The sequence below is a fragment of the Echiichthys vipera genome, assembly GCF_963691815.1.
Source record: "Echiichthys vipera genome assembly, chromosome: 9".
Taxonomy (NCBI): Eukaryota; Metazoa; Chordata; class Actinopteri; order Perciformes; family Trachinidae; genus Echiichthys; species Echiichthys vipera.
In genome coordinates, this window is record NC_139834.1 from 29,128,959 (window position 1) to 29,145,583 (window position 16,625).

A 16,625-nucleotide genomic window follows, 5' to 3' on the forward strand; every position below is an offset into this window, starting at 1 on the left:
GTTAGCAGACATGTGACAGGAAGGGAAGCAAAACACAGTAAAGACTCTCGCACTGAGTCCAGTATGCTAATGTATATTTATTGATACAGTCATCTACCAAAACCATTTTAAATTTAGTGAAATGACTCTCTCTGAAAATCTGGCTTATGCAATTAATGTAGATCACAAAGCATGTCATTATTTTTAGATTAGATAAAAAATAAACGATGAATACAAAAAAAAAAACATATTACATATATAGACATGTGAACATTTCCGCGCCTCAAGCTCTGAGGCAGTGTGATTTAAAATTTCAACTCATCAACGGTCTACTTGATGCCTGCCACCATGTGGATCCACCAGTTGGCCTGCACGGTCCAGCCCAGCCGCTCGCACTCAGAGATTTGTTGGAGGAAATGCTCCTTGGCCTCGGCCTCGCCCTGTTCCTCCTGCAGCGCCTCCCGCAGGTAGTGCATGTCCTCTGCGGCACTCAGCTCCGGGATGCCCGTCAGCAGCATGAGGGAGAAAAGAGTGACGAGCAGGCGAGAGTGCGAGCGCAGGGAGAGGTATGCTTGGGTGCAGGTGTCCTGAAACGGGCAGGTGGGAAAGACGAGAGATAGAACGGAGGACAAGGGGAAAACGCAAGGATAGATAATAAGGAATACAATCTTACAAATATGTGAAACACATCTACACATATGCACACGCACAGTGGATTCACTTATGCAAACACATCCGTCCCATACTGTCAAAGTCCATACTTCTCACCCTAAACCGCTGAAAGTAGAGGCTGTTGCGTCCTTTGCCCCGGCCCATGACGTACAGGAAGTCAGGTGTGAGGACGAACGGTACGCGCTCCCTGCTCACACCGAGGAAGTGCTTCCTGTTACCCAGGATGTGACCGAAGTCGATGTGGAACAGGTTCCCTGAGAGGCCCAGGAAATACAAAAGCATTTCAATTTGGATAATGGACTCAAGTGGGTTCATAATTCAGTGTTTTGTTCATTCCTTTATCTTTTCCACACCATCTGGATTAGTCAGGTTTACTCGACTAAGTTCAAGTCATAGTGTGATGGGAACCAACCGTATACCTTGGTCTGTGATCATGATGTTGTCATTGTGTCGATCTCCTATCCCCAGTACATAGGTGGCCACACAGTAACCAGCGCAGGACCTCACAAATCTCTCCACGGTGTTGTAGTGCTGTGGTCAGATGGGATCACAGTAGTGTAATAACATAATTGGTAATGTGGCGGAGTATGAAATGCTCTAATGCGATTATTCCTGCACTGTTATTATTTATAATATGTTCTATGATTGTGATTCTTTCATGACCCAAAGAGCGAGGTCGCAGGTACAAGCGGCCGAAATGTGTTTTCTCAGGAGGGTGGCTGGAGTCTCCCTTAGAGAGAGGGGGAGAAGTTCAGCATCCGTGAGGAACTCGGAGTAGAGGTGCTGCTCCTTTGCGTTGAAAGGAGCCAGTTGAGGTGGTTCGGGCATCTAGTAAGGATGAACCCTGGGCGCCTCTCTAGGGAGGTGTTCCAGGCACGTCCAGCTGGGAGGAGGCCTCGGAGAAGACCCAGGACTAGATGGAGAGATTATAGCTCCACACTGGCCTGGGAACGCCTCAGGATCCCCCAGTTAGAGCTGGTTAATGTGGCCCGGGAAAGGGAAGTTTGGGGTCCCCTGCCAAAGCTGCTGCCTCGCGACCCGACCCCGGATAAGCAGTTGAAGATGGGACCCCAAACTTCCCTTTCCCGGGCCACATTAACCAGCTCTAAGTGGGGGATCCTGAGGCTTACCCAGACCAGTGTGGTGATACACCTAGTCCTGGGTCTTCCCCGAGGCCTCCTCCCAGCTGGACATGCCTGGAACACCTCCCTAGGGAGGCGCCCAGGGTTCATCCTTACTAGATGCCCGAACCACCTCAACTGGCTCCTTTCAACGCAAGGCTGAACTTCTCCCCCTCTCTCTAAGGGAGACTCCAGCCCCCCTCCTGAGAAAACCCATTTCGGCCGCTTGTATCCGCGACCTCGTTCTTTCGGTCATGAATAAGATGTTCTATGATTAATGAATTTGAAAAATAAAAGGAATAAATGCCAACTTAATTCAAACAAGCTGTCAAAATTTTTCATTGGTGGTAGGACACCGAGTAACAAGATGTGTCCGCTGACAATAAAAGTTTCACTGTATGAGCACAGTCAACAATAGGTATGACTTCCTTGTTTGGATGTAGGTAGTTGCAAAGTCCCTGCTCAAAGGGACCCTGCGTGTAAAGTAAGGAGTCCTGGGTTTGTGGTTTTTCATTGGTAATGTAATATAACAAGTTTGTTTGGGTCTAAATCTTGTAGAGAACCAGGCTTTGGATCTTGTCTGTGTTTTCCGTATTACTTACTATTTCCTGAAGTGGACATTTGGACTTGAGCCACTCAAACAGAGCGTCGTTTCTGAAGGCTCCTGTCGTTCCTCCGTGGCTCCTCTGGACCGCGGCTATGGTCGCTGCATCCCTCACAATCTCAATCACACCTGTGGAGGAGAAACTTGATCAAAGTCATTGTTTTATTTCATGTCACTTTCCATAAGACATCCTGGTTCGATCCTGGGTGCTGGGAATGATACCTTAGAATAAAAGACTAGTGTTGGAAAGTGCTTTACGGTGCTTGTACATTAACCATACTTGTTCATGCTTAGTTATTCTTTATTTAGTAATATTTGTGTTTTGTGTGAAAGTGGGCCTAATCATGACAAAGACAACGGTTTCAGAGACAGAGATAAAATGGCGGGCAGTGTTGTAGACGGCGTGTGTGGGACCAATAAAAACATCCCAGAGTGTGGACGGAGACATTGGTTTTACAAATGAGAGAAATTTCAGGATGTCCATGAGGGCTTTTAATGACTTTTATCCGCTCCTGCTATTCACTGCACTTTTTTATGCACATTGCCCCCGCGATTTCCGTTGGTACTGCAATGTTTGGTCCGTATCGGTACGCATTCGCAAGCTTACAGGATACATACAGAAATATGGATGAAATGTACGCAGAGTACTGACAGAAGGCTCCGTCCGTATCCGTATGCGTATCTAGCATAGCTTATAAATGAGCTTTCGTGTTGGTAAATTAACGCTTTATTTACGGGTGTATCATTTACCAGAGGTTGCCTAAAAAATGTAATATGGTACTAACAATAGGGAGAATGGAGACAACATTACAAATTATCCTAAGTTTCCACTCTCAAGCTGTGCTAAATTGAGACAGTTGTATTTTAGGTCACGGTCGGGTCAGTGACCTACAGGTCAAGTCTCTGTCTCCCTGTATCACTGCAGAGCTGCTGTGTTGATAAGATACCAGTCTGCCACCTTCAGGGACTTAAGGAGTGTGACTAAACGCAGTGCAGACATACTGTAGAATGTCCCGGAAACAGGAGATAAATAGACTAAACACAACACACCAACATACTCTGCCTCTCACCTTTTTAAGGTCCGCTATTCCCGGCTGTTTACAGGAAGGGTCCTATGTTCCCTGGTCTGTTATTTTTCCCACAATCAGTGCCGAATTCCCCGGCAAATAGGCTTATGTAGACCGTAACACTACCCCCTGATCCTGCCCCTCACCCTAACCATAACCTCTAGTCGGACCAAAATGTTGAATTAAATCTGTGAAGGCAGAGGCCTATGTGACATCGGAACACAAAACCCTTTTAGGGAAAACAGGACCGATGTCCCAAAGCGGGGAACATTAAACCATCAGCGTAGGGATGGCACTACATAACACTACACCATAGTTTACTTGTGTTTAATCCATAAATATAGAACATAGGGGATGTTCTTTCCCATGAGACTGCATCTTTGGTGTTCCACAGTCACAGCAGCATATTGGATCATAAATACTAAATGTCCTTTTGATTATATGTGGCCAGGATGGACCACTGAGCAAACACAGGAAAGTCTCTCGGGATAATCTTCAGAATCATCAAAAAATCTTGGTTTCGCTGACTAGTTCGGGCAGGAGCGCATCAGGCCCAAAATCACCTGGATTCTCGTGTAGTGTGTGGGTCGGCATAACTGAACAAATGGATAATAAAGTAAAAATGACCTATGTTGTGTCCTGTGGAGATGCAGCCGTACGGAACAAGGTTAAGGTCCAGAGACTTCTCCTGCCAGATAGAGTCCATCACCATCAGCGTCTGGGGAAAGACAAACAGAGTCAGGCGTCACTTAATCTAAAGGTACCGTATATTCAGTAAGACGCGTAAAATTCTCCCCCACCTGAATGACCAGCATGTCCTGTCTGAGGTCGTCCCCCTGTTTGAAGATTATTCCCACTGGTGTAGCGGACGTGGGCGAAGGCATGGGGGAGAACTCCAACCACAGCGGCTTCTTCTTGGAGGCCATCACCTTGCATTTGTCCAGCTGAACGAGAGGAAGACGAAGAGACCGTTAATGCTGAGCTTGACAGTTTGTAGGCAATGGGGCTTAGTGAAGCTCTGCTCTGGACTATAGCCTTAAAACTGCTGTGTTAGTACTACAAGTTTGATTATTTTTATTTGATTAGCAAACAAAGATATATAAAAATGTCCTTCTGACACCCACCAATCCGAGCACACAGACCCACATTGGGTGTGTTAATATCTCTAATGGTTAAAGTCTGTGTGAAGGACATTCAGATATTTGTTTCAAAACACATTATACATGTTTGAAAGTGTTTGCTGTTAACATGGGGAAAGACTCATTCATACAGGCGTTAGCTCAATGCTAACACGTAATTGGAATTCCCATTAAACGTGAATTAGTTTTGTGATGGCGTTATCACTCCAATAGCTAGCATCCAACCACCAGGCAAATAATTAGAGCTTAGTCCTAGGGAGGTGTTCCAGGCACGTCCAGCTGGGAGGAGGCCTCGGGGAAGACCCAGGACCAGGTGGAGAGATTAGATCTCCACACTGGCCTGGGAACGCCTCGGGATCCCCCAGTTAGAGCTGGTTAATGTGGCCCTGGAAAGGGAAGTTTGGGGTCCCCTGCTAAAGCTGCTGCCCCCGCGACCCGACCCCGGATAAGAAGAGGCTGAAGATGAGATGAGAGAAGGAACTTTCACTGTTGTTAATGTAATTTATTCTTAGATTTTTTTCTAAATACTGCAATGGCAAATATCTAGAATAAACATATAGTGAATAATAATACTAGTACTGGTAAGTACTGGGCTTGTACTTGTACAGCACCTTTCTAGTCTTATGACCACTCAAGGCACTTTGACACTACTGCCCCCGTTCACACAGACCTTCATACACTGATGACAGAGGCTACCTGCCCATCATCAGGTAGCTTAAACCACATTCACACACCCATGCAGAGCACAGGGGGCAATTTGGTCTTCAGTTATAACAATTATAAGAATAAATGCTTAGTTATTTTTAATTGTATACTATGAGCAGACATCTCAACTGTTTGGTAGAGGCCTATAAAAGCTGTAGGGTCTGTTTAAAACAAATCAGGATTGTTGTTTTACAATCTAATGCAAATCATTTTTTCCATCGCTTATTTCTTAGTGACATCAAACAGTTTTAAGATGCGACTGTTTGCCAACATGTTAGCCATATCTGCTTAAGGAGAGCAATGTTGTGTTTGCAGCTTTTTGCACGGCCCCTAAGTGGCCAAAAAAATCAATATAAGACTAGTTTTGAGTTTTAAGAATAACAAAAATTCATGCTTTGAACACTTTTGTGGTCATAAATCAGGGCATGATGAGGGTGAACCACACACAGAAGACTAAACTTGCCACACAAAGATAATGAATAACATATTTACCTTACACATTTTCATTCACAAAACAAACACACTCACAATTCTTCCACACACATCATCAGCAGCGGCATTAGCGAGGCTTACCAGGATCCTTCCGGCTTTGATGCGGGGGTCAAAGGGCAGCAGGAATTCATTTGGCAGATTAGAGTTTCTGAGGAGCTCTTGAAGCCTGAGGGGAGCTGAAACAATAGAGACACAAAGACATAATTAGTGGAATTAATTTAGTAATGTGCCAAATGGCTTCTTCCAATACTGGTACCATATACATTAAAGAGACCCAGCCACCCGTATTTGCATAACAAACTGGTGGATTGTTCTTTGCGTATGATGGTAAATGGTAAATGGTAAATGGACTTGTACTTATATAGCGCCGTTCTAGTCATCTGACTACTCAAGGCGCTTCACAGTGTTTGTCACATTCACCCATTCACACAGACATTCACGCTGATGGCAGTGGACATCTACATACCATCTAATCTGATCTAACCATTCACACCACATTCACACACCCATGCGCAGCACGGGGAGCAATTTGGGGTTCAGTGTCTTGCTCAAGGACACTTCGACATGTGGACCGGGGGAGATGGGGATCGAACCACCAATCTCTCGATCAGAGGACGACCCACTCTGCCACCAAGCCACAGCCGCCCTGATCAGGGGAGCTCCACACCTGGTGCTAATCAGCCAATCAGTGAAGGAGGGAAAAAAGGTGATTCTCAGTGACGCATTTGCAGTTCCATCTGGGGAGTTGAAGCTTTCCCACAGCTCCTTAGCATTTAAATACATACTTAGGGCGCACTCACACTGATCATCCGTCCCGTGCCCCGTGCTTTAGGGTCCTTGTCCCCCCCTCCAGGCCTGTTTGTACTCACACTACCTGGGCCTCGGCGAATGCTTCTTGCTGCCTATACGTCATTACGCCGTAACACATCACACGCATTGATGACGTCATCGCGATGTTTACAAAGAAGCGCACGGTCTTTTGGCCACATAATGGAAAGCAGCACAAAAAACATGGTAACGTTTTTTGGCTTTGGGTTTTTTTTGGACTCATTGTGATGCGGCACGACCCCGCCATTGTTTTAAATGTCCGCACAGGGTCCCTCCTTTTTTCTATGTCCCAACAGGCGCACATAAATGACGTCAGAACCGCCCTAGGCCTCGTGCTCGTGCTCTTGCTCGTACACGTGCACACGCTCGTGCTCGTACATGTGCAAACGTGCTCTACAAAAGCCCACCTCTCCCAAACAGGCCCTGGCCGGCAAGCGTGCCACACACACTGGTCAAACGAACTAGACTTTAGCAGTGAAACGTGCTTGGGTACGGTACGGATGGACAGTGTGAGTGCGCCCTTACACCAACTTATACATTTTTCTCACCAGTGCTTGTTAATTCTTAGCTAGTAGTCCCCAACAAGTTGTTTCAGTAACATTTGCTTGAAAAATTAGTGGCAAGCTTTTAAGGAAATGATGATGAAAGAAACCTGTTTCTAAAGATTTAAATTGGCTTAAAGATACGAGCCAGAAGACATGGAAGGAAAGTTTGAAAGTACTGAGGGATTTTTTGCTTTATTTTAGTCCCTTAGTGGGATTCGCTGACAATAGGGGTTCTCTGATGAACCATGCTCTGTTGTAATTCTGTGATCCTTTTGTCACACAGGATGAAACAGACTAGTCTCTATCATCCACTGCTCCCTGCACACTGCGGGGTGTGATGTGGTCATGTTCCAGTTGAGTATCCACATTAGCAGCATGTCTGAGGGACGGCAATGTAAAGACTTAAGTACCTTTTTTTGTCTCGGGTATCTTATTACACATATAACGCTGTAGAAGTTTTTATGATTGATGACTGATTTCAACTGGCTGCGACGCAAAGCTCGGCCAAGAAGGAGCTGCAGCACCTCGTCCAGGAGCGGCATTAAATGGATGGATTTTGATTTTTATTCTCTCATTTTGTAAAAGTACAACTATAGCCTTAACAGCACCTTTTTAAGATGTGTCTCACCTGCAAGAGGAAGGTCGGTCTTGTCGGGGTAGAGCTTCTTAATCATTATAGCGACCTCCTGCAGGGCGTCCACAGCCTGGACCTGCTGGGTGAAGTTGTCAAGCATGGCCTGACCACAGCCCAGCAGGTAGGCCTCCAGAATCACAGCCATGCGCTGGCGGAAGTACAGACACCCTGCCACCTCACTGCGGACATACCAGAAGAAGAAGTGGCCGATTCTCTTGCTCTGCGGGGGACCGAAGAGACAGTGGAGGCAAGAGGGCAGGGTACAGACACAGATGTAGCTGCTGTCCACATTTTACTACAGTGAGACGGGCGAGATTCACTCCTGACCTGAGACAACGGTAATGATGTGAACATGGCTGGTGCAAATGCAGGGTCACGCCAGACAAATGTCCAAGCCTTACGTCACAAATGAAATGTAAATGTCTTTAAATGTATCTATTGTATTAAGTGATCCAAAGACGGTGCTCTAAAGTGGCACATGCTTAATAACAAAGGTCCTTGAGTATTTGCCTGCATGTAATAAGTATAATTGTGATGCTATAAACTGTATTAAAGCGTGGTTTAAGGACGTCCAAATCACTTCCAGCAAAAATAATAGACACAGTGACAAATGATGAAGGATGCTCTTTAAATAGGGGAAATGGCAACAAAAATAATTAAAGGTTGTACCACTAACATTTCCTAGAAGAAGAAGAAGGAGAAGAAGAATTCCTTTATTTGTCCCACAATGGTGAAATTCAATTTTCACTCTATTATTAATTTTCATGTTACACACACACAGGCCCGAAATACACACACATGCACAGACAGGACCTATATACATGCAATTAATGGAGAGATGTTGGAGCGAGGGGGCTGCCAGTGACCAGCGCCCCGAGCAGTTGGGGGTTCTGTGCCTTGCTCAACAGCACCTCAGCAGTGCCCAGGAGATGAACTGGCACCTCTCCAGCCACCGGTCCACGCTCTATTCGTGGTCTACACAGGGACTCGGACCAGCGACCCTCCGGTTCCCAGCCAAATCACCTATGGACGAATTTGCGTGTCATCCTACATACTGTGTGTGTGCTGCGTGACTCACCCGCAGAGCTCTTTGGATGAGGTACCGAGCGAGGAAACTGTCGTGGTAAGATTCCACTTTGAGAGTCTGTACGGAGAGGATGGAGATAAACTGTCACCAGTCTTCAGTAGCATGATAAGTGCCTGCTTCATAATAACAGCATTTGCTTTTAATGTCTGCTCAAATGTTGAACGCATCCAAATGGAAATGGGTTTAATTTTCTTTCGTTTCCTGAATAAAAGTATCACAGCTGACACAACAATACCTACAAATATAACGCAGTGCAATACAACCCCAACCTCCCATTCTGGACTCATGACTGTGGATGACTGTGCACAAGTATCCATAAGTGGAGAGCACATGGTAGAATACACACGGCTACTTAATATTGAGCTTGGAGTCCCAGGGATGCAGGTTACCAGGGTCTCCACGTATCAGTTATTTTGTCATTTAATTAAATGCAGATCTATAGGGGAGACAGGGGATGTTTGTAACACAGAAGAAGAAGAAGAAGAAGAAGAAGAAGAAGAAGAAGAAGAACAATAATTCCTTTATGATTTCACATGCAAGGTCAGGAGGGAAGGGGTCATACATGCATTGATCTCATGGCACTCTTTAGGTCTTTCCTTTTGGTAAAAGTAGTGCTGTTAGATCTCACCAATTAACTGAAATAATAAAGGTCTTAAAACTATTTTAACAGCTATAAATGACAACCCCCTGATAATGCAGGAGCCAAAACACTTGAGCGAGAATATAAGGAATGGAAAATCTGTGTTTATCTGCTCGTGTCTTACAAACCATCTTACTACCTAATCGAACCGTTAACTAAGCGTTACTGCCAAAACCAAGAGTTAGCACGTGTTAGCCAACTACATTAGTTTGTGGAGTTACAGATTATGTTAACGACTGGAACACCCTCTGTGTTTAAGCTAATGCTAGCACCCCTGTGTCCTCCTGTACACTGGATAAGATTGGAGGGGACTTCCTATAGAAACACACACACAGCGCACAAACAAACACATACCTGCACCAGCTGCAGTAAATACTTCAGTACATCATCATTGGACAGACTCTCCAGTCTCTGGACTGCCAGTTTCCTGACTGTCACGTCAGCAAAGTCCATGCTTAACAGCTCCAGGGCCAATGTTACATCCAGTTCTCCAGGATCCCAGTTTCCCAGTAGCCAGTGGACATCCTCGACCACTCTGCGGTTCATCCAATCGACATTGCGCAGATAATGGGGGAGATTTGAGGCATAGCGGATGCTCTCCTCACGGAACCTTTTGAGGCAAGCTCTGTTAGTGGTGGTGACCGGAGATGGCGATCGGAGAGTTACAGAATCAGTTAATAAGTCCTGGAGTGGTTTCAGAGGGAAAGACTCTGGACTGGATAAGGTGGAAGGAGGTGAGGAGGAGGAGGACAGTGGTTTAGAGGAAACAGTAGATTTGTTCAGGCTCAGGCTAGAGGCCGGACGACCGGAGCATTCAGAGGGTCTGAAGCTGTTTGGCAGAACCACAGGAAAGCTGTAGCGGTCTAGAAGGAAGCTGATAGCCATGGAGTCAGCTATGTCTGGGTTAGTAGCAGAGGAGAGCTTGTCTGCCTGGTAGGTTATGGCCTCTTCCTCCAGGTCGGGGTAGGACCACATGTGCATGGTGTGGGGGCCCTGACTAAGGACGGACCTGCAGAGATAAACAAGGGCACAATTTTAAAAGGTTTAAACGATTCGTTTTGAGATAGACCACATAGTTATGTTACTTTTAAGAACATTGTGTGTGTTAAAACCATGGTTGTGATATTATTCTTATAGTTTGGATACATTTAGAAAACTCAATTATCAACAACAGTGTTTCCCCTGTATGCATCGTGCTGGAATTTTACTGTATGTTAACCTGGTATCCCCTTTAACTCTGAAAAGACACAGACATACTGCACATCACAAAGTTGTAAGTAATATCAAAATCTTGACCTGTGATCAATGAGGAGAAGATTGACAAAGTAGAGCACCTTCCCCTTCCCTTTCTGCTGGTCTAGTGTTTTGACTGAAGACAACGGTGGCTTTGAGTCTTTGTTTATCGAAAGCTTTGGATCTTTGCTCACTGGGGCGACGTCACCACCGCACGCATTAATAGTGAAACCCAGCTTGGCTCCACGAGGCAGATCCCTGAGGAGAACATCAAAGTCCAGCCACTCATTCCACAGGACTTCTTCTGCGAAGGCCTTGGGAATGGAGGACACTGAAGAGAGAACCTTGCTACCATAAAGTATGGAGGCCTTGACGTAAACAGACTGAGGGCATTTGCTTGGAAGTTTCGGGATGTCAAAACCAAACAATTTCACGCGGAGTCTTCTGTTGCAGTCCCACAAGGATATCATGAAGATGTCGTCCAAATCCTTCCCATCGAGGCGGAGATCATCGTGGAAGCTGAACTGGCCACTGGAAGCGTCCACAAGCGGCCAGTCCACGAACTTGACGCTCTCGTCGGCAAGCTGCGACGCAGGGACCACAGAGAGGTGGAGGTCCTGATTGGTTTTCAAGCACTGTCGGACCCAGAGGAAATTGCTCAGGGAGTAGTCTCCAGATATGAACTCCTCCCTGCCGGAGACTTTCAACACCAGCCTATCAGAAGCGTCATACTCAAGACCCTGGTCTGCCATCACCCTTCTAAAGACTTTCAGAAGAACGTCTGGTGTTGTACTGTAGTCCACCTGTATGCTGAAGCTGATCTTGTTCATGTAATGGAAGGTGACAGGGAGCGTTCGGTTCAGCTGGTCCTGTAGGTCACCGGGAATGGGGGCAAGTGTTACCCAAGGCTCTGTGGCATATAACTCGTCATCCCGATCCCTCAGCTCTTGTCTTCTTGGAGATGCCAGCTTCCTGCGGGTGAAGGTGAGCTCACCAAGTCTGTCCGACGCTTCTTTCTCCAGGTCGTGTCCGATCAGGTAAGCCAGGCACTGCTGTTGTTTCTTCCTCTCCTCTGAATCGACTGTCATCAGCGGTTTTACAACTATGTGCGCCAACAGACGCCCAGTGTCGTCACATGACCATGGAATGTCTAGCGTCCTGATAACCTGGCAGTCATCGTAGGCTTCGTACCAGTCTCCCTCCCTGGCATATAGCAGAGTGTATTTCTCTGGGTCCAATATTGCAAGTGGGTCTGGATGGCAATTTTCCTCCTGTGCCTAAAAGCATAGAGACAAATATTGGAAACATGTTGATGGTTGCAGTTTGATTATATATATTCAAACTAATCTCGTCGCACTAGAAGCTCAGGTTTGCGTGGGGATGAAGTGTTCCTTAAAATCCTACTTCTTAAGATAAATAAAATCTTTAAAATGACTCTTGGATCGGCTGGGAACATGAAAAGCTGACTTAGAGATACGTGATTCTCCAGCCTGGTCTCACTAAAAGGCGTGTGAATGACACGCTATTTCTCTTAAGCCATCTCGCGTATAATTACAACGCATGTCCTGTTTTTTGCGTGTCATTTCACGCCATGTAGTCTCAATTGACTTGTGCAGTGCAGAGGTGGCGTTGTCATTTCACGCACAAATGTCATTGAGGGAAAACCCACGTGTTCGTATTTCTCCGCTACTTTCCGGAGAAATACAAAGTGGTGGAGCTTTCTGTCAGAGGGTTGTTTTTAAATCAATATTTCATGTGAAGGATGGCTGAAATAACAGGCATGAAATGCCCTAACCCTAACCCTAACCCTAACCCAGACCCTAACCCTAACCCTAACCCTGGGGAACAACGGGCGTTAAATGACACGCGAAAAGCTTAATATGCGTAGACATGCACGCGAAAAGTCATGCAAGTCATGAAAAGTGGCGTGCTATTTATACGCCCTCCCATGAGACCACGTTGGATTCTCACATATGATGATCTTATAGTATATGATGTATAGATTAAAACACCCAACAGTATAAAGATTAAATCCCAGAATACACAGGATGAGATGTTGTTATCCTTGTGCAAACACATACAATTAGCTGGTGGACTTAACGGTGAATGGTGGATGACTTGAAGCAGAAATGGATTTACGGGACGCATCATCAGTAGTGTTCCTCTGGATCGTGGGGTGTTTCGGCCATTTACACTATACACCCTCCCCAGAGGCAGCCAGCCACAGAGTGATCAGGCCTGAGCTTGCATCCCAAGCCCAATTAGCCGTGAGAGTCACCTTGTTGTCAAGTGGCGGACATCTCAGGGGACTATGCATGGCAGGGGCGTCCAGCTCCCTGAGTCAGGCCTAGGCTGACCGCATAAAGAGTTAAAATGAGCACAACCTTAAACATCTACAACAGGAAAATGCAATAAACACATTAATGCAGCAGTAATATTAATCCAGGAACAACAGATATAACAGTAAACACACACAAACAAGGGTTTATTTTCTTCAACGTCTATTTTTTATTCTTTTTAAAATACATTTACTTTTGATACTTCAGTACTTGTTGCTGAAAATACTCAAGTTTTAAGGTTTTGAATGCGGGACTTTTACTTGTGGTGATGTGTTTTCATAGTGTGGTATTAGTACTTTTGCTTAAGTAAAGGATCTGAATACTCCGTCCACTATTGGTTGTTGAGACATTTTAATTTAAAGAATAAGTCAGGCGAAAATGGACCCATGGTCTTTTTGGAGACCCTGGAGAGACGCTAGCATCCCCCCAAGGGCTAGTACTGATTAGCTCTGGACAGTGCGCTGAACGCATCCAAAACAAAATTTTATAAAAACAAATAATTCTCAAATTTCACCAAACCTCTGCAGCAGCATGAGAAGAGTCCTTACACAGAAAACAAAGCACCAACAATGTAGATAGTGAATCTTACTAGTAGGTCCATGTTGAGGGGTAGTCCATACAAGTCGATTACCGAACGCACTGGAGTTCAGTTCAAGGAGGAAAGTTTTGTCATTTATAAATGCATGGATGCATTATCACTTGGCTGTTTGTGATGCTGTCTATCGAGTGTTTACATGTAAATGAAAGGAGTTGCATTTGTAATTTACAAAATAATAATCGACTTGTACAGACTTTACTACGAGAGGAGCTGTTAGTGGGGCAGTCGATAAGTCTTTAAAACAGTGAACCTGGAGTTTATTAAAAAAGACTAACTTTATTGTTGGAGTAGGGACCCTAATCATGCTATTGCAGAGGTTTGGTGTTGTTTTGAGCCGTATTAGTGGTTCAAAAAAGCCGTTTTGGATATGTTCAGCACACCGCCCCAAGCTAATCAGTGCTAGCCCTTTAAGGCTGTTAGCGTCTCTCCAGGCATTCTCTATACAGGGTTGAGCAATGTGAAAAACTGTCTTGATGGCGTATTTGATGTATTGTCATGCAGAAAAAGACCATGGGGTCAATTTTCAGCGGACTTACACTTTAAAGTGGTGGAGAGACCAACATTGCCATCACTAGAGCCACTCTACTAGCATTACAAGCACTTTTTTCCTGACCGTGTCTAATCTCCATTCCTAACTCCCGACCACAAGCACCACCAACACAGTCTCACACCCAACGTGTCAAAAACTGACGACTGTGTTGTGGACACATGCGAAAAGAGGCATACGTCCTGCCTACGTTCAAACCCGACGCAGGGGGCTTTCAACTCATTTAAGGATCGCCCTGAGCTTCAAATATGGATGTTTAAGGAGCGCCCTGAGCTTCAAATAGCGACGTTTAAGGAGCGCCCTGAGCTTCAAATCGCGACTTTTAAGGAACGCGCATTGGAATGAGTTAAAAGCCCTCTGCGTCGGGTTTGTACGTTTAAGGAGACCTTTTAAGTCAGTAACTAACGCCAAAGGCCCCTGAACAAGCGTCAGTTTTTGACGCGTTGGGTGTGAGACTGTGTTGGCACCACCTGCTTGCAATTGAAATATATGTACCTTAATAAATATAGTATATTAGTAGCAAAGTGATTTTGTAAAAAAGTAGTCTAACATGTACTCAGTTGCCATGATGAGCTATGAGTGTGTATGCATTAGGGGTTTGCCTACCTGCATACAGATGCGTAGCCGCAGCTGGTAGACGCTGCACTGCGCAGGCAGGACGACTGACACAGACCCGCAATCCATATTGAGATTGTAATCCTCATCTCCAGATGCCTGCGGAGGACTAGGCTCAGTCTTAAACTCACAGATGAACTTCAGATTGTTCTCAGAGCAGCTTTGAGTCGACACCCCAGACAGAAAGTCCTCAACATGTGGACCGACAGCCTGATTCAGGAGCAATGAAGGGTCCATCGCTACTTAGGAGAGCAGATACTGAACTTAAATACGCTTTTTAAAGAACTCTGAATCTAACTGATTATCAGATCCATCTCTGCAGTATGACTCCAGTTGTTAATGAAGCTTTTCTTACGAAGACAGGTGCAGCTTTCCTAAGATCCTAAGGTGGAGTGTGTGTGAGTGTGTTCCTGTTTGACTCTGTGAGTCTGTGTTCCCTCTTTGTGATTGCTCAGGGACTTCCTCATTCCTTTATACTCAGTTCTCAAACACTAGCGTAGAGATGAATACGATCAAAACATTTACTGACATTGGAAAGGAGTTGACTTCCTTGTTCCCTTTTTGCACTTAGATAACTAACTACAGTTACCTTTTCTGACACTGTCACAGTTAACAGGCCTGGGTAAATAGTACTGTGACAGTGTTGTTCTTTAAAACAAATGCAATATCCTGAAATATAGTGATAATAACAAAGAGGTGAGAAGAGGTTAAATGGGTGGAGTACCAATGTCTTACAGGAATTCACCAAACCTGTTTGGGTTGTTCGGCTTGCTGTTCTGCAAAGGCTCTGAATGCATGACATGTTTAAGAATAACCTAAAACAGGGGCAAAAATTCTATATTAAAACGTGAATATAACTATTCCAAGTGGTTTATCTGGGTCTTATAACCTGGCATTGTGTATCTCACAGAAGTATAACCTAGAAAAAGAGGTACTGTAGTTTGAGGAAGGCCTGTTTCTGTGGTTCTGTACAACCTGTTGCATCGTAAATTGAGGTAGTTGAGCATGAACCAGGTGTGTTTAAATCATTAAGCTATATACTGGGGCATATGTTTATTATATATACATGTGCATTCAGACCACATGTATATATGTGGACAGACAACGTCAAACTTGGAACTTAGATATTTTTGAGATCTATATTCATTCATTCATCTTCAAACGCTTGTCCCTGTCGGGGTCGCGGGAGGCTGGAGCCGATCCCAGCTGACATCGGGCGTGAGGCGGGGTCCACCCTGGACAGGACGCCAGTCTATCACAGGACACATAGAGACAAACAGAGACAGACAACCATTCACACCTATGGGTGATTTAGAGTCATCAATGAACCGAACACCTGCACGTCTTTGGACTGTGGGAGGAAACCGGAGAACCCGGGGAAAACCCACACAGACACAAGGAGAACATGCAAAGTCCACACAGAAGGGATATGAACCAGACACCCTCTCGCTGTGAGGCGACAGTGCTAACCACCAGACCACCGTGTCGCCTGAGATCTATATTGTTCAGGTAAAAGGAAATCTCTGAATCTAACTGATTATCAATTCAATTCAATTTCAATTCAGATCCATCTATATTATCTAGGTACTAAGGCGACCCTTAATGGGTTCTGTAAATACATAGCTGAGGTTGTGAGGCTGGGAACAGCGTTGTTTGTGTGAAAAAAGTTGAGAAAATACATTTTTTGAGGAGATATAAGGATCACCAACACAAGAAACTACTGAAAACCCTGGGGGAAAAACATTTGTATGTACCTTTTATTGCCGGTTAGTTGCAATTC

At 45.1% G+C, this 16,625-nt stretch overlaps 1 protein-coding gene across 1 annotated transcript; it reads right to left on the reverse strand.

Moving 5' to 3' along the window:
• Positions 1-68: 68 nt before the first annotated feature.
• Positions 69-15,252, reverse strand: LOC310952191 (phosphatidylinositol 4,5-bisphosphate 3-kinase catalytic subunit gamma isoform). Its single transcript, XM_083920719.1, has 12 exons — positions 14,837-15,252; positions 10,810-12,023; positions 9,868-10,522; positions 8,865-8,930; positions 7,781-8,006; positions 5,861-5,955; positions 4,244-4,387; positions 4,071-4,161; positions 2,375-2,505; positions 1,071-1,182; positions 748-905; positions 69-566 (listed from the first exon to the last, which is right to left on the reverse strand). The coding sequence occupies exons 1-12, from the start codon at positions 15,080-15,082 to the stop codon at positions 309-311; spliced, it is 3,396 nt and encodes a 1,131-aa protein (XP_083776845.1). The 5' UTR covers positions 15,083-15,252; the 3' UTR covers positions 69-308.
• Between the last annotated feature and the right edge of the window lie 1,373 nt (positions 15,253-16,625).

Coding starts and splice junctions, on each gene's coding strand:
- LOC310952191 (XM_083920719.1), bottom strand. CDS start 15,082: ATGGACCCTTCATTGCTCCTGAATCAGGCTGTCGGTCCACATGTTGAG. Junction 10,523..10,809: donor CTTCTCCTCATTGATCACAG/GTCAAGATTTTG, acceptor TTATCTCTGCAG/GTCCGTCCTTAGTCAGGGCC. Junction 8,931..9,867: donor ATTTACTGCAGCTGGTGCAG/GTATGTGTTTGT, acceptor CTCTCCGTACAG/ACTCTCAAAGTGGAATCTTA.